Source organism: Hibiscus syriacus, unplaced genomic scaffold (assembly GCF_006381635.1).
Source record: "Hibiscus syriacus cultivar Baekdansim isolate YM2019G1 unplaced genomic scaffold, ASM638163v2 tig00110602_pilon, whole genome shotgun sequence".
Lineage (NCBI taxonomy): Eukaryota > Viridiplantae > Streptophyta > Magnoliopsida > Malvales > Malvaceae > Hibiscus > Hibiscus syriacus.
The window spans coordinates 423,487-446,460 of NW_024062798.1; the positions used below are offsets into that span (position 1 = coordinate 423,487).

Consider the following 22,974-nt stretch of genomic DNA (forward strand, 5'->3'; position numbering starts at 1 on the left):
GGTGTGGTGCCCGAGGAGTAGACGATATTCTCGTCGAACTTCGTAAATTTGGTGTGTTCTCTCCTTTATTGTTTTTTATTCGGTTCTTTTCCATTGTGTTTCAATATTCAATAGTTTGACAGGTTTATCCGCTGTACAACCTTTGGTGGTTTTAATCTTGACATTTTAGATCAATTTTAAAACTACGTTCGTGGGGAAATAACCCGTTTTCCCCAACAGGGATAATATGCACAGCTGAATTTTCCGGAGCTTAGGGATCAAGTGATGGCCAATTCTTTGAAAGGAAACACGGTTGCTCTTCTTGAAACTAAGTTGCGGGCAGTATCACAAAAGTCCGGTCTCGATCCATCGACGACAGCGACGTCAATGCTGGCGGAGAAAGTTTTGGATTTGGAATACGGTGGAAAGTTCGGAGGTTTCATCTTCGGATGTTGATGGTGTACAGTTGAGTAGATTGCCTTCCTTGGACATGGATATGATATGGGATGCTCTTTTGGTATCTGATACATGACATTTTTACCTTGATTTTTCTATTCATTTGAATAGAAAGAAATATATAAATGTTTAATTCGAATCTCGAACTTGCTAAAATGTCATTTTTTTTAAATGATGGTACAAACATTTCAAAGTGTTTTTATTTTTAAAAAAATGAAATGACAGTGTATAATATTTGTGTACGACATATAATAATATGACGAAACTAATATATAGTCGACAGCTTTATATCACCGGAGTCATAACATCGCACCCGGAATTCGTCGGGCGAATCAGTAGTTTACGTGAAGTGCGATCGACAGAAGCTCAGTTCTTTCAAGAACCTGAAGAGCTACCAAGTAGTCAAGATTGGGTTCTACAACAATAAGATGAAACTAACATGTATATATATAAATGCACGTATGTATGCATGTGTGTGTATCCTTTGGGTTCATATTTCCTTAAAATGTAAAAAGTTTCTGCAGACAGCTTTACCTGTGCAATCATGGGGAAGTTATAGTCGAAGCCGTCGGAAGATATAAGCGCCGTCGGAAGATATCAGCATGGTACCAAATGGATCCAACCAATCGAATTATCTAGCTCATCTCGTTTACCGAAAATTGTGAGTACAATTCTCTCCTTTAAATGCTTTTCATCGCTCCTAAAGGAGCACCATGTCCATGTCTCTTCTTTGACATAACCTGAAATCATGCAGCTCGAGCAAGCAATCAAGTTGTTCGATTGACTCAGAGTTATCTTTCTAGCAAGAGATAATGTCTAAATGCCATGGGAAAACAGATTTTATATCTTCTAGAAATCGACATCCACATTAAATTAAAGTACGACAATTGTTCGAAGTCAGATCGACGCATTGGTTAAAAAATCATCCACGTCCCGGATGAGCCCTTGATTAATTTAAGGCATTGTGGACAGGAAAAGGGTCAGGTGTCGGTGACCATTCTGGTTTGTGATGTTACGTAATATGCAAGAAATGCCTACTGCATGAATTAATCATGCAAAACAAAGATGCAGAGAGAAATATACAGCACCTTAGAGGATGGAGAGGGCAAAGATGCCTGTCGCAAAGCCTTCCGGGGTACCGATAATTGTCGTATCTCTCGAAGTTGATTTGCAATGTTTTCATTCATCTGCATCTGAGATTGTTCCCTTTCCTTGGGACCTGCAGGGATGTTAAGCTTTTCTCTTCCTTGATGTATAATCCTTAGCCTTTCTCTAAGCAACCCGACTTCATTGTCGATTTTAAACATTTCGTAATCGAAAGCAGACATGGAGTTTCTACGAGAAATTGGAGGTAAAGATTTGACCCTTGAAGGAGCAATTGGTGGTAGCCCACTAGATCTGTCTGAAGTGTTTCTTTTCCTCCAAGGCTCAGTTTCTGATCCACTGCTGGTTGGATAATCACAGGTTTTAGGTGAGTTTGAGGTGACCGATTTGTTGTCCCTTTTGTTTTCGCTATCTTCATTAATGACATGAACATCGAGAACGTTACGATCAATACCGGAATCCACCAGTGGCCGGATTATCTCTTCACTTACCTGATTAATATTCTTATCCTTGGAAGTCATTCCCTTCTCAAAGGCTTGATAAATCTCATGATAACTTCTTGATGGAACTTCACTGAGTCGTGGAATCGGTAACTCTTTCCCGAAATCGAGGGATCTGTTTGGTGACACGATTGACGCGAACTCACACTTCTCTCCAACAGATTGAGGGATCTGTTCCAACATTAGCAACGGCTCCGCATTTGAAGTCATTTGCTCCTGTGCAGCTGCAGCATCATATATATCAGCATACAGTTGTTCTTTGTCGAAAAACATTTGCTTGTAAGCTTCAACTTCCTTCTCCAAGAAAAGTTTTTCCCTTTCTCTTCTTAATAAAATCTCTTTCAGGATATTCATTTCTTCGTCATCGAACGCGACTTTTTCTTCTATCATCCTCAGATATTGCTTTGCTTCCATTTCAATGGCTGCCTTCTCCTCTTGCAGGCGTAGTATCATCTCCATAGCCTCATCTGCAGCCGTAGAAGCAGCGATTCTCTCCTTCTCGAGCTCCAAGTACAGAGCAGCACGACCGGCATGCTCTTCATCCAGAGCTCGTTCTAAGACCCTAATCACATTTTTGTGACCATCACACTGAGACTCAACCGATGCTAATTCTTTCTTAGCCACAGAAAAAGGGTGATCATCGATTTCAAAACACGAAGAACCTTGCTTAAGCAATCCAAACTCTTTTGAGCTTTCTTTGCCATCTAAATTACATAAAAATGCACATTAGATGGGGTATTAGCATATGAAATGGAAATGCAAGTTAAAAAGCAAATGCATATATCATGTGTATTCCCTTATAGAAACACCTAAACCTTCTTCTGTGGTCATGAATATGGCCATGGCCAGCAGAGCTTCATTTACAACCGTAACGCTATGCTTGCTGCCTATGTTACTCGGATTCAGGTGTGAGGATTGTTGCAGAGTCATACCTCCATAACTATGTCCAAATATGCATCGGATACGGATATTTCAAAGAAAATGAACAATCACAGAAACATTAGATTGTATTCAAAAGGTGCCAAAAATCTAATATTAATGTGATCAATCTTCATCAAGATTTTTGTTGTTAGGACTAGAGTTATCATGGTGTTATTTGTTGAGGTGAATACTAGTATCGTGTGCGGTTTACCCTTCTAATTTAGACGGAGAACTATAGCCCGTAGTTTATAATCAACTACCATTCTAAGCAAACCATTTCTCTTCAAACAACCGACTACGACTCTACATCAAAATCAGAAGAGACGAACCGCCTATTACAGTCGTAACCAAATGCTACCGTCAACAAAGGTGCAAGCCAGTGCCAATTCTAGACATATTTCTATCAATTAAACGATCACGAAGACGAAATTACAACACTAAAAAGAGCAACAAAAACAGATCAAAATGGTAACAACACATACAAAAGATGTAAAGTTTCACAAAAAGGGTCATCATCACCTTCAGAGTTAACAGAATTGGTGCTGGCTGGAGTCCCAAGCTTGCAACCAACACAAGCAGAAGAACGATTCATAAGATCAACTCTAGGCCTTCGATGATAACTCCAAGGCCCCTTATGATTCGACCCAAAGCTCCCATTTTCGACGTTCTTCTTCTCATGCCACGAACTAGAAGACGCTTCTCCTCCATTTCGCCATTTCTCGGAATTCGATTGGCTACTACAATTGCCATCTTCCTCCTCTTCTTCTCCTCCTCCTCCTCCTCGATAAAGGCCGTTCCAGATTGATTCAAAGGGAAACTTTTTCATAGCAGAAGATTGAATGGATGAGATTTTAAGTAATGGGTGGTTAACCAACATGGCTTGCACACAAAGGTTCTCATTTGAGTACCCAAAAATTCCATCACAAGGACAAGGCAAGGACAGTCCAAAGAAACCCAGAATTTTTGAAGCCAAATAAGCAACGGATGATCCACAGAGCAATATATAAGCTATGAAAAGATTAAGGAAAGCACCCAATAGGCCAATGAATGACCATGAATTTATGACCTCGCATGCCATCGATTAAAAATGAGATTGATTATCTCTCTTTTTTTTCTTTTTTCAAAACTGGGTAACTCGCCCTCCCCGAGTTGGTTATTGATCGACTCAATGGAGGTTGATCATTGAGTCGATGAAGAGATCGAGAGGAAGAAATTGGAAGGAGAAAGACAGCAATATTATTTGTCAAGTTCCTATAATTCTCTCTTCCTTTTGATGGAAGTTTATATAGCTTTCGTTTTTGGAGCAAATGCCTATTTAAAAGGTTCGGTTACGTTTTGAGCTAATTAAATTGTGGGTAAAATTACCTCTTGGGTCTCTCAATTTAGAAATTGAAAAGGCTGGTCCAATTTTTTTTATTACAAAAAAGGACTAATATAAATGCTATCAATTTCTAAAATGAATAATTAAAGACTATTGATTATAATCTTAACGTTAAAAATTCATCTTTAACATCTTATAAAATAATTATTTTGATCTCTATTATTCTTTTAGAAGCACTTTGACCTTTAATGTTTTGTTTTGAGATAAAATATCTTCTAATTCGATAAAAAACAAATATTATTTACATGAGACTGTCATCTCTTGAAGTAATGTTGTGACACATGTCACATGTCGAAATCATATATCTAAACTTATGTACCCATATAAACTACGTTGTTCGAACTTAGTCACCGAAAAAGAACAAAATTACTTTAATCACCGGAGCCACTCTAAAGTTTTATTATAAAATAATTTAGATAAAAGAGATGCATTTAATATATTTATGTGATTAAAAAATAGATGTATAAGGATTATAAATTATCTTTGAAAATTATAATAATAAATAATAAAATATTATGATTAGTTTATAAAAATACTATAAAAAATTAGATAAACATAATATTATATTATTGCATCTTCAATTTAAATGAATTTTTATCTCTTTTTGTATAAAATTTTAGAGATGAAATTATATTATTAATAGTAAATATATAAAAAATTAAAATATAAGAAAATTTAAAAATTACCCATATTCAAAATGATGTGCTTTTAGAAATATACACAACATTGATAATACACTTGATCAAAGAGAAAATACACTTAGATTAACAAAATAAAATAACAAGAAGCATTTCTAAGATGGAAATGTCCTGCAAATTAACCAATATTAGGCATCACTCACTCTATTTCTTGCCTAAAACTGTCATCCAAAGGCAAAGGGTCATCATTACCAAACAAGGGCCTTTGCCTCTTCTTTGTAACTCTGGTCTGAGAGACGGGACTTCCGGTCGAAGTCAAGCAGCTCTCGACGGAGCAGTCTCCGAGTCGGGCCGGCATATTGGAAGTGGTAGCATTGTTGTCTAAAGCTGCAGCGAGTTCGGGTAAAAAAGGTAATTTTATGTTATCGAGAGGGGCCATCCCTTGACAATCGTTGGAAACCTTGATTGCCAGTTCGGAAAGCTCTTCTCTGGCAGCTTCGAGACTGGCGGAAGCAGAGGCCTGATCATTCAGAGCTCTGCAGGCCTTCTCGAGTATTGACTGTAGGTATTTGCTTTGTGCTTCTATCCGAAGTTGAAGACGAAGCTGTACCTGCAAAGCGAAAAACCATTAGGTTACGGAAAATGTATCTCAGACAGCAAAGGGTGATCAATATCGGCAGGTAGCTTTCGAAAATTTTCACTTTATTGGCTGGCTTATACATGATACTTAACCGTACAACTATCGTAAAAAGTGAATGTTACCGAAAAGTAAATTATACCGACCTCTATCTGTTCATGTAGTCTTCGTTGCACTTCCATCTGCACCCTAAGAGCTTCCGTAACCTGGTAACCGCTGCATGGAAGATGAACTTCAGCATTAATCCAAAGCGCAAGAGAAAGTAACAAGATTGTGAAACGAGAGATGAAATAACATACTCATTCAACTCTTTAGTTATCATTTTCGACGATGTTATAGATGAACCAGTGTCCTGACTTTCTGCAACACAAGAAACTAAAACACCAACGAAACATCTATCAGTTAACACAATACTGTCTCAATGTCTACCAGTTAACACGAGAATCCTCAGAACGTACACCAAGAACTGCATATAATACATACATGCCAGAAAGGAAAACAATTGAAAAGAGATTAAATGCAAAGAAAGATTGGCAAAATTCGATAATTTGGAGCTCGATCACGACTCATAAGTACACATCAAAGGCATGAACTAAGTTGTAATTTCAAGAGACGAAGAAGCTTACCATCCTTAGAATTTTCGGTTGATTCCTTGCAAGTTTGCTTCCCCAGCCGGTATTTCTGCAAATTGAGGGGATTAAGTAAAAGAAATAGAAAATACGAATTGTTAGATTTTCATGTAGCTTAGGTTGTAAAGCCCCTTCCTTCCAACACAAACACATGAATATATGGATGGTGCACGGTAAACTAACATTAAGCTTAGTAATTACATTCTATGTTGTTCGGACTCTTCATTATTCTTGAAATGCTTGTGTCCCAGACATATTTGATATATTAGGATATGATCCTCCAAGGACCCTCCAAACACATGCAAAATACTTGGAAAATTTTGAACATACTCGTATTCGAAACACACTAGAGTACAAATGACAAGATTCAAATTCAACATAGAAATAGAAGGGGTTAAGACATGACAGCACGAATAACTTCAGCTAATGATCATTAAAGATACGACAATGACTGCAAACCTGAAGATGTGATTTCAAGTGATAGAGAGTAAGGCCTTTTACTCCCATTGTTCTCATGATAGTCTTCGGGGTTGCTTCTGCAATGCATATCAAGAAAAACACAAGTAAGCAAAATCAAGATATATATAACTTTTGAATAACAAAATGCAAGAGCACATAGGACATATCCCAAATATTAACTTGTAATGTCGTTGTCCATTAGCTAGGTTTGGTTCACATAAAATCACTCTGGTGTTCAAATTGACAAGCACATATGATTACCCTGGCTAATTGACTGTATTAAACCATGGCGCAATGTTTATACTTCGAGAAGTCGGAGCACCAATCATCTACATCTTTGGTTGCATAAAAGTCATGCTTGGATGAACACGAAGCCTTATTTGCCTCAGCAATGATAAGCCTCAATTGAACGAAAGGATGCCAGGAGGAACATTTAACAGACTGACACTAGTGGCCTCAGGGTTAGGTGGTTGCCATTTGGCCATCACAAAATCACTCGTAGATTTGTAATTTGTTATTTATATGATTGTATTTTACTACATTGAGACTTGTCCCAAATCACTCACGAAAGCAACTACTTTCGTACTCTTTTCCTCCATTTTGTCATTTTGTGACCTCGCATCCACGAGCATTTTGATTACAATTACAGCACATGGATCAACAATATCATTAGAAATCCACATTAGACAACAAAAAATAAGCTAGCGATCCGCTTAACTTGTGGCATGCTTGAGCATCGCATTGAAGACAGTAACATGTTCAAAGAGAAGGAAAGAACATCATAATAAGATGCTTGTACAATTATTTCTTACACGCAATGTTTAAAAACATAATTAACTTTCTGCACAAACCCTGTCAATTGGCCCCAATTTTAGTCCTTTGGCATAACTTGTACAAGAAGGAAACACTAGTCCCAAGAATATTCTTCCCAGAGCAGGACAAAGTAACCATAGTTGCTCAAGTTTGTCTTCTAACAAAAGTACGCTGATAACAAATGAAAAAATTCATGGTCCCGAAACATTGTTGTCCTTTTGGTTGTATTTTATCGTTCGAAAACACATAGTTGGCGCACAAATTTGAATAATACCAGAGAATTGTATAACCAGAAAGTAGCATTAAAAGATTAAAACGAAAACCAAACCGACCTTGATGAACGAGCTAGTAAATGTCTATGAATTTATGCATAAGAAGAAAGTCCCTTCCTACAAAATCGTAAACTAAGATGTAAAAAGTATAGGGCTGGAATGAGATGAAGTTCGTAGATGTCATGATCGATTTTCAACCGATGTGTAACGGCATCGATAATCAAACATGATTGCAAATCAAAGCTGATATGAAGAACATGGTAACGACATATCTTCATCCAGAAAGTCAAATCAACACTCAATTTAATCACTTCAACTCAGCCAACAATACAAATTACATGCATACACACACACACACATGTAAAAGAGGGCTAAAGTCTCAAAATCAAGGCTAGCACACAGAAAAAAGGAACCCAGAAATGAAAAAAAAATCTCAAAGAAGCCAATGACTAAATCTCATCACTATTACATCACATAAACCAAAGATCTAAAGCAACAAGGGAGAGCGAAAAAGTCGAGAAAAGCCGAACCACATTTTAAGAATTAAAAGCTTCAGAAAGAGAAAATCGACCCATCATTGGAAATTCACTAAAAAAACTTAGAAAACCTCAATAAAAAAAACAATTCATTATTATCCAATCAAATGAAAATAAGCTCAGTATGTAAATATCCCAGAAAAGAAAAACTCACTGTCGGGGCCGCCGAGTTGAGTAACGGCATCGACGAAACGTTCATGGAGCTCAGCAGTCCATCGGAGTCGGGGCTTGGGATCCGTCGTTAGGAGCAAACAAGCATCGCCGGTCAAGATGGTCGCATCAAACAAACCTTGATAATCTTCCACACTTCCATCCAACGGCAACGACCGAATACCCGAGTACATTTTTTTCTTCTTCTGCAACTGCTTCCTTTTTTTCCAGGAAAGTGATGGAAAATGCAGGGCTAACAATGAATAGAAGCAAAAGAAGAGTCGGGTTTTCTTCCTTTTTAGGGTCGGGGCACTGAGCCCCGGAGTCTGACGCAGAGTGTGAGAGTACAACCGCCTATTTAAGGTTAAAAAATAATAAGGTTAAAAATAATAAGAAATTGACGGCACAACCGCAAATAATGAATAGAAGTGAAATTAGAAAAGCGAAGTGAGTGAATTTAACGGTAGTTCTCGCGGTACAACCGCCTATTTAAGGTTAAAAAATAATAAGAAATTGACGGATTTAAAATTATTATAAAAATAATATTATTTTTAATTAAATGTAATTTAAAATATTAATTTTTTAATATTTTTATTGAATCAAAAGTATTATAAAAAATAATATTTTTATTGTTAATCAAATGTATTGTAGAGAAGATTTACGGTAAACAAATATTGAAAAATAATAATATTTAAAATTACCAGCAACTAGTTAGTCTAGTGGATAATATATTAGGTCCTTTAAGTAAGGTCAAAAGTTTGAATTCTGACGTTTGCTAATGGAACAAGCTGAGTTGAGAGGATCGTCATCACCTCTCGAATACTCGATCTAGATTAATCGGTCAATAGATCGAAAACTTTTGATTAATTAAAAAAATAATATTTAGAAGCATTGCCGAGGTTAGGACAGCGATGTCTTGTTGTGTCTTTTGCCTTTCACTTTCAACTCCCTGTTTTTAACCCTTTTTAAGTTCATTTTGTAAAGTGTTTATTTATGCCAAATAAATATACTTTAACTTCACATTAGAATTTTTAAGGTTTTTCTTTAATTTCTATTGAATTTATTTTTTAATTGAAACAATTAATTTTATTCAAAATAAGAAATATATCAAATTACAATAAATATTTACAGTCATAATAGTAAATTAAGCATCTAATTAGGAAAATTTCATAAAATCATTGAAACAAAACTAGTAACTTACGATCATATAAGAATCATACAAAGAAATATTAAATCTAACCAATAAACTCGAATAAAGATAGATACAAACAGATTTGATCGTATCGATAAACGAACCATAAAAGGGGATTAAACTATTGAAATACCACAGAGAAATCGTAAATCAGACTCGAGCGACGTGAAAAACTATCCACGATCGCAAATAGGGTATCCAAATCTACTTCGATGGTACAAAGTAGAGAATATCAATAAGATATCATATAAATGTCATCTTGATCAGTCGTGACGATGTCAAATCAACCTTTAAAAAAATGAATAAAAAAAAGCAAAAACATGCAAAAAAGTATAAGAAACGTGTCATAAAGACATATAAAACGTACAATACATACATATTTGTTGAAAATAAAAAAATAAAAAAACATACAATATAGAAAAGAAAAAAGACAATAAAAAATACCGACGTTCAAAATTTAATAATAATTTATCAGAATGTTTAATTTAATGATTTTTTCTAATTTTGTTAAAACACTTTCATATTTAATATTTTATTTTATGCCAAAATAACTTCTAATTTCATGAAAATTGTCAATAACTAGCTGTCAACGCTTATTGTTGTCATGATAAGTTGTACCTATTCAAAGTACTAACATGATAATATCATGTGTACATAAGTAAAGACATGCAATCGTATATTTAAGATGAAGATGATAACGTGAAACATATCATGTATTTAAAATATTAACATAATATTATTACGTATTTAAAAAATATGTAAAAGTACTAATATGACATATTATATATATAATTTTTATTAAATTAATATTATTTAAAAATCTAATGTTTAACTGGTAAACTAAATTAATAACATGTAATATATTTGATAAATATATATTTGTATCAATATATTTATAACATGAGTATTAATATATTTTATAGTTTATATTATAAATTATTTTATATAAGAAATAATTATATATAAGTTAGGTAAGTCATAGTTTAGAGTATTTTCATATTGTTTCATGTCAATATTTTTCTTAATAATGATATAAAATAATATTTATTCAGATAAAAAGATTTAATATATTAATAATATATATAATTTACATATATAATTATTTAAATATGAGACTCTTAAAGAAAAATAATATTTTTTTATTATTAAAATTATTGAATAGGTAAGAGAGTGGGGTTGCATTTGTATTATTGTGTGTCGTGTTGTGGACAATGACAACCTTGGTGTTTGATTGCAGTGTAAGAGTGGTACTATGAGGTGACATCACACCAAATATTTAGTAATACTTTTTACTGTTTTTACCTTTTTGCATTTATTACGTGCAATAATTGTTTGCAATGCTGGGGCCTACTCGAACTCTTCTTTTTTATCCTTAAGGAAACATTAATTTGAAGTCCAATTCTATCATTAAGTAGATTCACCACTATTGTTCGGATTAAGTCTGAACTCGATCTGATTTGAAAAATATATATTTATTATTTGACTTTGATCGAAAAATTATATATTATATATCCCAAAAAATATCCCAAAAGTCATAAAATGATATAAAAAACACATGATTTACATAAAAAAACGTCATTTAATCATAAATCAAACATAAACCCTTAAATGTTCAAATATTAAAATCTTAAAACATCTCCATGCTTATAAAAGTCTTACTACTACGAAAGATTAAAAACACACTATCTTGATGTTTCGATCCCGAAATGAAGCTCATTTAACTAGCTACTATATTCCTCCAAGACTTGGTTGCTTCTCCACTCTCTTTCTCATTCACTTGAAGCTATAAAGACTTAAGGAAAGAAGAAGATAAATGAAGAAGATGAAGGCTCTTTGGCCACAAAACCCAAAAGATAAGAAAAATCCTAGTATCAACATTGTTTTCTTTAATAGTATAATTACATTTTTAGTCCTTTGTATTTTTATCCTGAACCAAAAATACCCCTTTTTCCAACCACATACCTCAGTATCAATCAAGTCCGAAATACAAACAATGGAATCAATAGGAGGGTTTGAAATTTTGCGTGGAGGTGAACTAGGTAACCGGTAATCATTCCAAACAGAAATGGAATGACACCCCATATTTTCTAGTCAAGTTCTTTCTCAAGAAGGACACGCGCACTCCAAATACTACGCCAAGCATACGAAGGCCGACCACCTAGGGGCACACGAAGGAAATCAGTCAAATGATAATATTTCACTCGCAATAATCTACTAACCAGTTACTTCGTATGCAAAAACAATCTTCAACCATGTTTCACTAGTAAAGTAGTGTTGAATTTCGCCATATCTCGAAAGCCCATTCCCCTATAATCCTTCGAAGTACTTAATTTTTCCCATGAGCGCCAATGAATCCATCTTCCATTATCAGATTTCTGCCACCAAAAGCACGACATGATCCCCTCTAATTCCGCACAAAAACTCTTAGGAAATAGGAAAAAAATCATCGTATAGAGAAGTAAAGCTTGCAAAACCGATTTAACAAACACCTATTTACCTAGGGATGGCAACGGGCCGGGTTCGGGCCGGGTTCGGGCCGGGTATTGGTCCCCCGTCCCCGTCCCCGTTTAAAAAACCGGTACCCGTCCCCGTTTAAAAAATCGCGGGGATTTAAACGGGGATCCCCGTCAGGTAATCGGGGAAAATCGCGGGGAAACGGGTATCCCCGTTTAGCACAAACGATTATTTAAACGGGTATTAGGCCAGGTATTGGGTCGGTATTGGGCTGGGAATCGGGCCGGGTATATATATATATATATATTTAAATTAAATATATATTTTTTATTTAAATTAAATTTATTAATATTATATATATATATATAAATAATTATTTTTAATATTTATCGGGTCGGGTATCGGGGCGGGTAATCGGGGCGGATAATCGGGTAATTGGGGCGAGGATTACCAAACCCGTCCCCGTCCCCGTCCCCGTTTAAAATAAATGGATTTTCCCCGTCCCCGTCCCCGTTTATCATCCCCGAACCCGACCCGTTTAATTCGGTTTTCGGTTTTCCCCGTCGGGTTCGGATTTTTTTTGCCATCCCTATATTTACCCCCTTGAGAGAGAAAATGATTGCTCCATGAATGAATATGTGCTACAAACTTTTCCTTTAAATACTATAACTCTCGCTTCTTTCTGCGTCCAATAATTGCAGGAAGACCGAGGTATTTTTCGGGGCACGAAGTGTGGAAAACCTCTAAAGTCTGTCTCACAACATGCCTTATATCATCAACTATATTTGAGCTAAAAAAGAGCCCAGATTTATCAAAGTTCACCATTTTTACTGAATTTTGGCTATATGTGGCAATAATATCCTTCAAAACCACAACCATTCTTGCATCCGCTTCACCAAAAGTAATTTAATCATCCGCAAACAACAAATGAGAAATAAGAGGGGCATACCTGTTTATTCTGACACCCTTTAGACTCTCCAATCCGATAGCCCTTCGAATGAGAAAAGAGAGGCCTTCACAACAAAGGAGAAAAAGATAGGGACTTTGAGGATCCCCTTGCCTTAAACCCCTATGTGGAAAAAAAATGTTTCCCCTGTCTTACTATTAATAACAACCGTATACGAGACAAAATAAACACAAGATTGAAGTAAAGAAATCCAGTACTGGGAGAAACCCCTACGGTCCATGACACCCCAAATAAACGGCCACTCCACTCTATCGTACGCTTTTCTCATGTCCAGCTTTAAGGTAAAATAACCCTTAGATCTTTCACGTTTTTGAACAAAAGAATGAAAGAGTTCATATGTCGTTAGAATATTGTATGAGATAAGCCTCCTCGGGATAAAAACACTCTGAGCCTCGTCTATACATCCATCCATCATGTTATGTATCTGATTAGTAAGAATCTTCGAAATAATTTTAAACAGCACGTTACACAAACTTATGGGTCAACACTAGGTAATTTTTCACGAAGACTAAACTTTCAGAATAAGCACAATATGGGTTTTATTAATCTCCTGCATTTGGTATTTACCTTCAAACCAATGCAAAAATATGAAACTTTTGTGCTGATTATATGCCAAAAGCGTTGGTAGAAAATAGCCCCTAAACCGTCCTCCCCCGACGCATTAAGAGGACCTATAGTCTTTACCACCGCATAGACATCCTCAGGAGTGAAGGCCCTTGCCAATCGCATATTCATTTCTGGCGAGATACATGGGCGAATATCTTCCAGGACTTCATTCTCAACCATATTATTATTTGAGGGAAATAACTCTTGAAAATAGTTCCTGGCGCATTCCTCGATGGCAATAACCCCTTCAAAAGTATCACCACCGTCATTCTCCACCCTCTGTATTTTATTATGTTTCTTGAGGTTGGTTGCAAAGCGATAAAAAAAATGTTGTATTCTTGTCCCCGTTCCGAAGCCATTTCGCACGGGCCCGTTGTTCCCAAAAGATTTCCTCTTTGTCTTCTTCCATATTCAGATGAAGTTTCGTCTCCATAATAGCATCCAATACCTCATCATTCGGAAACATCTCCAGAAGGTCCTGTAATTTCTACCGCATCTGAGTACTAGTAACCCGTTGTTCACGACGCAAATTTTTGAACCATCTATCCAAACCTCAGCACATCATTTCAAGCTTACCAAGTAAAGAGCCTGATGAAGAACTCTATAGCTTGCAAGCTTCTGCTTCACAGGACTCCTCAAGCAACCATGACGCCTCAAACTTGAAGTGCCAGAACCGACGATCTTCCAACATATGACTGGTATGCAAAAGCAAGGGACAATGATCCGACATAGCATGGACTAAGTGCTGAAGTTCATAATTTCGAAATAGGTTCCACCAGGCAGAATTTGCAACACCCAGATCCAGCCGTTCCCGAATGTTTGTTTCAACTCGCTCCCATGTGAACCATACACCCGTATAACCCACATCTTCGAGACCACAGTCACCAAGAGCCAAACGAAAATCCCGCATCTGTCTGTCGCTACATAAATGACCACCAGATTTCTCATACGAGAACATAATTTCATTGAAATCACCAAAAACAAACCAGGGGATATTCGGGCAGTCATCTAATTATCTAATGAGATTCCAAGATTCAATACGCTGACTTTTCTTAAGCTCCGTAGAAGCCAGTGCATCTCCAGTTCAAATTATCCAAATCATAAAAAATCATCACATCAATATATGAATGCGAAAACGATCTCAAAGTCATTGTACAACCTTCCCTCCAAGCTAAACTGAGACCCCCTATGCTTCCAGTCGCATCTACATCAATTCCATTTCTAAAACCACACTTACATCTCACTCTAACCATCCTACTACTCGGTAGTTTCGTTTCCATTAGAAAAACCACCGAGGGGTTGACGTCTCTCAGCGCGTGCTGGACACAACGAACTGTCCGAGGCCTCCCAAAGCCCTGAACATTCCAACTTAAGAGCCTCATTGGATCCGGCTGGCCTGATATGACAGGCCTGTCGATGTGTATGTATTCACTCTGGTAATCGGTGTTTATTTATTTATTTTATTGATTTAACTTTATTCTGGATCATTGGGTTGATTCTCTTTTTATTGTTCAACCCTCGCAATCACCAATACCAGATCATGAATGATTAAATCAATTTATTAACATAATGTCATTGTTATATACATTCTACTGTTAGTATGATAATGTTTATCTTTCATTTTTGACTGTGGGTGTTTGATTGTATCTATTATTTTTTTCTACATTATTTGAGTAGTTTTTAACCTCCTTTCATTATATATATATTCTTATTTTAATTGATATTTAACAATTAATTTGTACACTTTGATAGTTTTAGAAAAACAATAGATGAATATAATTTAATATACTCTAATTTTATAACATATTTTTATAATTTTCATATACTAATTTTTTAATATACCAAAGAAGTTACTAAATAGTTTTTATAATACAAACCATGCCCATATAGAGCTTAAATGACAATAACAAAGATATACATAAAACCCTAAACATACTGAAGAGGCATGCTTTGGCGCCACCCATCACTGTCGATGAAAGACATGCTGGTTAACTTGGCCACAGTTTGGGGATCAAGATTCTTCATCCACTTCACCCTCTTCGATGTATCAGCACCTGGTCCAAAGTTTTTGTGCTCGGCAAAAGTAAACTGTTGCCTGAAACATTTAATCAACGTCAAAGATTCGAATTTCGAATCCGAATATCGAAAGTTATCTAACACGAAAATCTAATATTCGAATTCTAATATTACGAAGAAAAAAGAAGAAGAAGTGGGACGTACTCTTTGCCAACACGTCTCCAAGCATTCCAACCTAGTGGATACACAACGTTTGAGAAATTGCAATTATAGAACAAAACCCTAGAGAAATCTCGCCATGCCCTGCCCAAATACGTCGCCCCTTTCCCTTAGATGTTGCAGTTCTTGAAGATGAATCCGGTCGGTTCATCCGGGTCGTTCCTCGCTTGTGCCGTGATGAAACCGGCAAGCACCGGCGGCAACATCTCCCCCGAGGTAATGTATAGAACAATCCTATACGAAAGAACGACCGACAACATTTGCATGTAACTAACTCGTAATCGTATTTAGAATTTGATGTCGATGAAATGACTAATAAAATCACCTCGTAGATAGATTGGCCGTTACCGAAAATGAAATCGACGGCACCTCTGATGTAGCATTCCTTGAAGTAATGGCGACCGATGGAATCGAACAAAGTATCTTGAACACCCGAGAATCCGCATCGGAAGAAGAAGCTTTTGTCTCCGTTAACCATTGCGGCTACGGCCGGAGCCTTAGCGTGTCTTCTCTCTGGACCCCAGTATGAATTCTATTCATTTCCATCCATCCATCCATCCATCCATCCATACAAGATAACATTATTTAAAAATATATAAAACCAAAACTTTTAAAAGAAAAAGAAAGTAAATTAATCTGCTTACTATGAAACTCAAGGATGTGACAATAATATTATCAGCAAAAGAACTGAAAGTTGCGTCATGTAGATATGGCTCATTCCACACCACCATGGTTTTTATTTGTCCAGAACCCTTGAGAAGTATGAATGGCTTGTCTCTTGGAATTTGCACCTTCTCCCTATATACAAAATATTTCATATATACATACATAAACACATATATACATAAATACATACATACCTGTATGTCCCAGGATTAACATTGATGCAATACCAATCTGCATTATTTGATGGAACCGAGTCTATAGCTGATTGAATAGTGGAAAAATCTGCATGGCCAGATTGATCGACTCTTACTGTTTTGCATGCGGCTGATATTTGTTCGAAACACAGTAAAAAAGCTATGAATAGAGTGTAAAAGCAGTGAATCAGTGGCATCTTGAGGTTTAGTTAATGGTAAAAAAACAATTACAAGGGGATTAAGAGAAAAGGAATAATGGTGGGTAAGAAATGTTGGGTAATTTACAGTGAAAATCAGAGAAGTTTTTAAAGAAGAAAGCTTAAAAGTCAACTACATGCTTATGGAAAGATATCAGTAAGAACGTTCTCTTTTGATTGTTTGCTTTTGCTTTGGATTTGATTATGTTATCCAGACCTGAAATCTGATTCGAACATAAATGTATAAATAAGTTAACAAAAAAAAAACATAAATTTTGGATAAAATCATGTCGGAACTGTTTTGGGAAGAAATTTGATAATTTTTATTTCTTCATGCATCTACATTGTTTGTTTAACCACAAGAGGACCATGTAATATGAAGCTGGTATTCACTGGATCACATCAAACAATATTAAATAATACATGTCCTTGATTAAGATACAATTTATTTTCGATTTGACACATCTAAGACCAACAATTAGTGTCATAAGGGAACTTGTATAATATCTAGGTTTGACTATAAAATAAGTGTCTAAACTATATTACTTTTCTCAAGTAAGTGTTTAATTTTTTTATAGTGTCTAACATTATAAACGTTATCATTTTAGGTGTTCAAACCATAACGACAGTTAAACTCCACCTTTAAGTGACACGTGTCATGTTCTGACAATTTTAAAATTTTATTTGAATAAGTAAAATGAAATTATATATTTTAAAAAATATATCAACTTTGACAAGTCCAATTTCAATCCCTAAACCCACACAGGTTGTCGTCGTTTGACATTGATCGAACCTCCACCAAAATCTACACCGTACAAGTCAAATCAAACCATAGACAACGCTTCTCCGATGAAGTAACAACAAAATCGCTACCCAAAATCGCATCTTCGGTGAACTCAAACCCTAAATTCATGACAATAGGAGATCCAATGACACACACGACGATAAGGGAGACAACGATCGATCGGAGAGATGATAAGGGCATTGGCGGCGGCCATGGATTGCAAGGGAGGTTAGGGTCAGAGCTAGGATTAAGGATTAGGGATTTGTGGCTTCTTTCTAATATTAGAAAAAATAGAGTTTTTTTAAAAAAACAATAGTTTTTATTTTAAAAAATTCAAAATACCAGAGCATGACACATGTCACTTAACGAAATTTTTTAACGGTCGTTACGTCCCAGGCACCTAAAATGGTAACGTTTATAACGCTAGTAACCTTGATAATCCAAAAAGAAAGTTTAGACACTTGTTTTAGAAAAATAGTATAATCCGGGCGCTTATTTTATAATCAAACCTAATATCTAATACATATATCTTCCTTCTATGTATGAATTAAGTTGATCAAGAGTGATATCTTATTATTCATGATACATGTTATCATAACTATATGGATGTTTTCTTTTAAAAAATGTTTATATGAATCTATATAAATAGTTTAGAGCTATTACATGTAATTAGGTTATTTGAATGTTTAATTACATTATATATTATTATATTTACGTATTATTTTATTTAGAAATTGATGTGAGTCAAAACGGATTAAGAATATTATAATTAATCAAAGAATAAAGACCCAATAAACAACAAGGAGGTTAGCAGCATGCTCCTAAGGATTTCTTGGTTTTTTAAAAAAAATTAAATTAATTTTTGATTAAATAGAGATATTATTTTCCCAAGATCAATATGAGGATTTAAATCATATAATGCGGAACAATATGAATATTCTTAGTCACTTGACGAATTAATAGATCTCTAAAACAAAATTATAAATACATTCAAAGAATTATATTATAATAAAAAAAGTATCGAATAGTAGTATAGATAGGGGTGTTCAAATTCGGGTACCCACATTTTAGGTACTCGAAATGCTGGGTGTCCGAGACTTTCGGGTAAAAATTTTTTTGGCTCATTACTTAGCACTTGCCCGTAGAGACGAGTACCTGTAAAATTCATATATCCACATTTTCGAATCACGAGTACCTACTTAATATTTATTTTATTTTTATATTATTTTTTAAGAAAAGTTCACTTAAAAAACATAAAATTTCAAACTTGTGAACATCATAAACGTTATTATCGCTTATTTCGTGACGAATAATAAAATTAAAAATACCAATAGGGATAATATTTTATCTGGAAATTTGTTTGATAGAGAAAAATTGGTGCTTAATAAGTTGATCAAGATCATCATAGAAATTGTATTAAAGATTTAAAGTAGACACGTGCTCATCTTAAATTTATTCTTTTTATTAGTGATTTATTTTATTGATTGCGTCCTTCGTCATATTTTAATTTGTGTCCACCCAGTACATAAATTATGTATGGTTAATATATGTGTTCTCGCCCAACATCTAACAATATGGTTCGATTATAAAACATTTAACTACAAAAAAAAAGCATGAACTAACTTATCTTTGTTGTTAAAAGAATTATTGTTGTTCTTAGAGATCACGAGTTCGAACACCAGCTACTGTAGCAGGGTGATTGAGTGTTCATTGTCAAATGGTTACTTAATAATTTTGATTACACAAAGATGACCATACATAACTTCAATTGAAATGAACCATTAAAAATATATAAACAAAACCCTAAAAATACTTGACAGGGAAGCTTTGCAACCACCCATCACTGTCGATGAATGACATGCTGGTTAACATGGCCACAGTTGGAGCTTTAAGATTCTTCAACCACTTCACCCTCTTCGATTTGTTTGCTCCTGGTCCATAGTTGTTGTACTCGGCGAAGGTTAAATATTTCCTACATTCGAAAAGCAAGATGTTAAATTCGAGGATTGTGACACCCTCTTCTGGATTCGATCGAATCGTGTTTAGGGTCGGGTTTAAAGAGTTGGAGTAGTATTAGTGGTAGCGGTGATTGTGGTCACTTACTCTTCCCCGACACTATTCCAAGCATTCCAACCCCTAGGATTGACAACGTTTGAAAACCTGCAGTTATAAAACAAAACCCTAGAGAAGTCTCTCCATGGCCTTCCCAAAAATGTCGTCCCTTTCCCATAGATGCGGCAGTTCTTGAAAACGAACCCGCTCGAAACTTGCGGGTTGTTCCTTCCCTGTGCCGTGATGAAACCGGCGAGCCCCCGCGGCAACGTATCCCCGAGATAACGTATAGAACAATCCTACAAGACAATAATCAACAACATTTGCATGTAGCCACTCGTAATCGTATTTAAAAATTTACGTCGACACGACGACTAATAAAAATTACCTCGTAAATCGATTGGCCGTTGCCAAAAATGAAATCTACAGCACCTTCGATGTGGCATCTCTTGAAGTAATGGCGACCGGTAGCATCCCACAATGTATCTTGAACACTCGAGAAACCACATCGGAAGAAGCTTTTGTCGCCGTTGATCAGCGCAGCTACTGCCGGAGCCCTGGCGTTTTTGCTATTTGGACCGTTGTATGAATTCTATTCATTCCCATCCATCCATAAATACATACATACATACATAAAAATGATAAAATTATTTAAAATATACAAAACCAAAGCTTTTAAAAGAAAAGAAAAGAAAAGAAAGTAATTAATTTGTTTACCACGAAACTGATGGAGTTGACAATAATATTATCGGCTAAAGAACTGAAAGTTGGGGCTTGTAGATATGGCTCATTCCAGACCACCATGGTTTTCTTTTGTCCAGAACCTTTGAGAATTATGAACGGCTTGTCATGTGGGATTACCACCTTCTCCCTATACACAAAACATTTCATATACATACATACATACATATATACATACATACATACATACATACATACATACATACATACATACATACATACATACAATAATCGATATAAACCAAACATATATATACACCTGTATGTGCCTGGACTAACATTGATGCAATGCCAATTTCTATTATGTGATGGAACTGAGTTAACAGCTGATTGAATAGTGGAATAATGTCCACGGCCAGATTTATCGACCGTCACCGTTTTGCATGCTTCTGATATTTGTTCGAGACACAGTAAAAAAACAATGCACAGTGTGCAAAGGCAGTGAACCAGTTCCATCTTCGAGGTTCAGTTAAAGGTGGGGAAGAAAATACCGTGTAATTTACGGAGAAAATAAAAAAAAATTAAAGGACAAAACTATTGATTCATGGTAGGGATTTGATCAGGTATTTGTACATGGGAGGTTTTAAGATAATTTTATAGCTCAACTTTTAAATGTTACGAAATAATTTAATAATTGAAATGTTACGAAATAGTCATAAATTTATTAGAATGTTACAAATATTCATTAAATCCATCTGACTTTATTATTGTTATAACGATGCGTGATCATTCTGTAATATTTTAATAAATATAGTGATTATTTTGTAATGGTTTGATAACTATAATGATATTTTTGATTTTCGAAAGTTTAGTGGTTAAAAGTACGATTTGTCGATAGTTTAGCGACTTTTAATGTATTGTACCTTTAAAAATACTCTTATAACAAAAAAAAATATAAAATAGAGAAAAAAAACATATGATTTTGGATTTAAAAACCTTGTTGTGGTATGAAAATGTTCCCATGAATGGGAAAATGGTAATTAAGGAAAATGTTATAAGACGTGGAGCTTGATTAGGGAAAATTAAATAATATATTATTTTTATATGAATTTTAATGAATCTTTTTTATGCATTAATTTCAGCATTTTCAAACAACAATATCTTAATTTCCCTAAACTTTACGACCTTTATTTGTTTAGCATTTTAGTTTGCTGTTACAGACAAGACATTTAATTACATTTATTTCTCAAGAATAATATGACAAATATAATATTATTATATATTTGAGAAATTGTATGGTAGAGGCTTAGTGCATCCGCCACTGTTAACAGCGATGTGTGACGTAGGGATCTGGATATCCCATACTATCTACAAATATAATAATTTTGTCTGAAATGCCATTTTTATGTATGTTGATATACATAAGATGACATCATATATCCGAGTACAACTCTTGTTTCTTTGGTGAATATTTGTATTCACATAACCTTACTCATATAAGCATGTAACTCTGATTAACACTATAGTTTTGTATTATTTGATTTACAAAATGTCTTAATGCATAGAGCTTCAACTTTTGTATAAACGATTTATTCTGTTTGTTTATCGATTTAACTATCATGGCTGTTTTAAAACGATGAATGTGTATTAAAAATTTTCAAGGCTCAAAATGTATGTCGCTCGATGACTCAATGTGACATCTTAAGCTTATTATTATTTACATATCAGATTTAGGATGTTGAAAATTCTTTCTTTCTTTCTTTTTTAACATGCCAAATTCAAACTATCCATGTAATGGGTGCACATTATTTAAAACTTTATTCACGTCTTAAAAATATGTTCTACATCACATCTAAGTTACCATTAATAAGGTAGTGTCTATTATCAATATTTTAAGTCATTTAAAAATGAATACTCAAACACTTATGCTGACGTTGGTGTTCGAATATGGGACCAGTGATGGACCAAGGGAGCGGGTGAGAACAGTCGCCCCTGAAATTTTATAAGTTCAAGTTCCCCCAACATAAAATCATGCGTCGTCTCTTCATGGGACCTCTAAGAATAATGATCATCCCTTTAACCATTGAGGTAACTTAATTTGTGTTCCACGATACTAACTTAAAATATTAAAACAAACATTGATGATAATATTAGTATTGTTTGAAGTATGAAATTATATATTTAGTTGAAGTTTTCTATAGCCTTTGATGCAATAGGTTTGTTGAGAACGTTTTCAGGTCAAATAGGAGGTAGTGGCATGTCACATTCATTTTTCAATAATTAATATATTTGATAAAATTATGGAATTAAATTATTTGGTTGACTAAAAGTAGGAGGTTTCGTATGGACCAATTAAATATTCCATAAGATATTGGGGTGCTTGCTATATAAACTTCAAGCTCTCTGTTGTAGTTCACATAACAGAAATACAAATTCTTTTAGGTGGTGTTTGGTTCGCTGGAATGTTTCTG

The 22,974-nt window shown here is 34.9% G+C and overlaps 3 protein-coding genes and 1 pseudogene across 3 annotated transcripts; all 4 read right to left on the reverse strand.

The window, feature by feature from the left end:
* Positions 1 to 980: 980 nt before the first annotated feature.
* On the reverse strand, positions 981 to 17,122 carry LOC120135001. The gene is made up of 5 exons (XM_039151367.1): positions 17,116 to 17,122; positions 15,838 to 15,842; positions 3,480 to 3,545; positions 1,524 to 2,743; positions 981 to 1,175 (listed from the first exon to the last, which is right to left on the reverse strand). Exons 4-5 carry the CDS (start codon positions 2,496 to 2,498, stop codon positions 1,116 to 1,118), a joined length of 1,035 nt encoding a protein of 344 aa, XP_039007298.1. The 5' UTR covers positions 2,499 to 2,743; positions 3,480 to 3,545; positions 15,838 to 15,842; positions 17,116 to 17,122; the 3' UTR covers positions 981 to 1,115.
* LOC120135000 (protein PHR1-LIKE 3-like) lies at positions 5,124 to 8,669 on the reverse strand. The gene is made up of 6 exons (XM_039151366.1): positions 8,480 to 8,669; positions 6,705 to 6,781; positions 6,243 to 6,297; positions 5,916 to 5,991; positions 5,763 to 5,832; positions 5,124 to 5,589 (listed from the first exon to the last, which is right to left on the reverse strand). Exons 1-6 carry the CDS (start codon positions 8,667 to 8,669, stop codon positions 5,179 to 5,181), a joined length of 879 nt encoding a protein of 292 aa, XP_039007297.1. The 3' UTR covers positions 5,124 to 5,178.
* LOC120134998 lies at positions 15,596 to 17,004 on the reverse strand (annotated as a pseudogene).
* Positions 17,123 to 19,573: 2,451 nt separating the features above from the next.
* LOC120135139 (probable pectinesterase 29) lies at positions 19,574 to 21,019 on the reverse strand. Its single transcript, XM_039151478.1, has 5 exons — positions 20,823 to 21,019; positions 20,540 to 20,693; positions 20,211 to 20,414; positions 19,874 to 20,121; positions 19,574 to 19,742 (listed from the first exon to the last, which is right to left on the reverse strand). The coding sequence occupies exons 1-5, from the start codon at positions 21,017 to 21,019 to the stop codon at positions 19,574 to 19,576; spliced, it is 972 nt and encodes a 323-aa protein (XP_039007409.1).
* Between the last annotated feature and the right edge of the window lie 1,955 nt (positions 21,020 to 22,974).

Coding starts and splice junctions, on each gene's coding strand:
- LOC120135001 (XM_039151367.1), bottom strand. CDS start 2,498: ATGGAGATGATACTACGCCTGCAAGAGGAGAAGGCAGCCATTGAAATG. Junction 1,176..1,523: donor TGCCCTCTCCATCCTCTAAG/GTGCTGTATATT, acceptor GCATGATTTCAG/GTTATGTCAAAGAAGAGACA.
- LOC120135000 (XM_039151366.1), bottom strand. CDS start 8,669: ATGTACTCGGGTATTCGGTCGTTGCCGTTGGATGGAAGTGTGGAAGAT. Junction 6,782..8,479: donor TCAACTCGGCGGCCCCGACA/GTGAGTTTTTCT, acceptor TATGCATTGCAG/AAGCAACCCCGAAGACTATC. Junction 5,992..6,242: donor AACCGAAAATTCTAAGGATG/GTAAGCTTCTTC, acceptor TTGGTGTTTTAG/TTTCTTGTGTTGCAGAAAGT.
- LOC120135139 (XM_039151478.1), bottom strand. CDS start 21,019: ATGGAACTGGTTCACTGCCTTTGCACACTGTGCATTGTTTTTTTACTG. Junction 20,694..20,822: donor GTTAGTCCAGGCACATACAG/GTGTATATATAT, acceptor TTTTGTGTATAG/GGAGAAGGTGGTAATCCCAC. Junction 20,122..20,210: donor ACGGCCAATCGATTTACGAG/GTAATTTTTATT, acceptor ATTGTCTTGTAG/GATTGTTCTATACGTTATCT.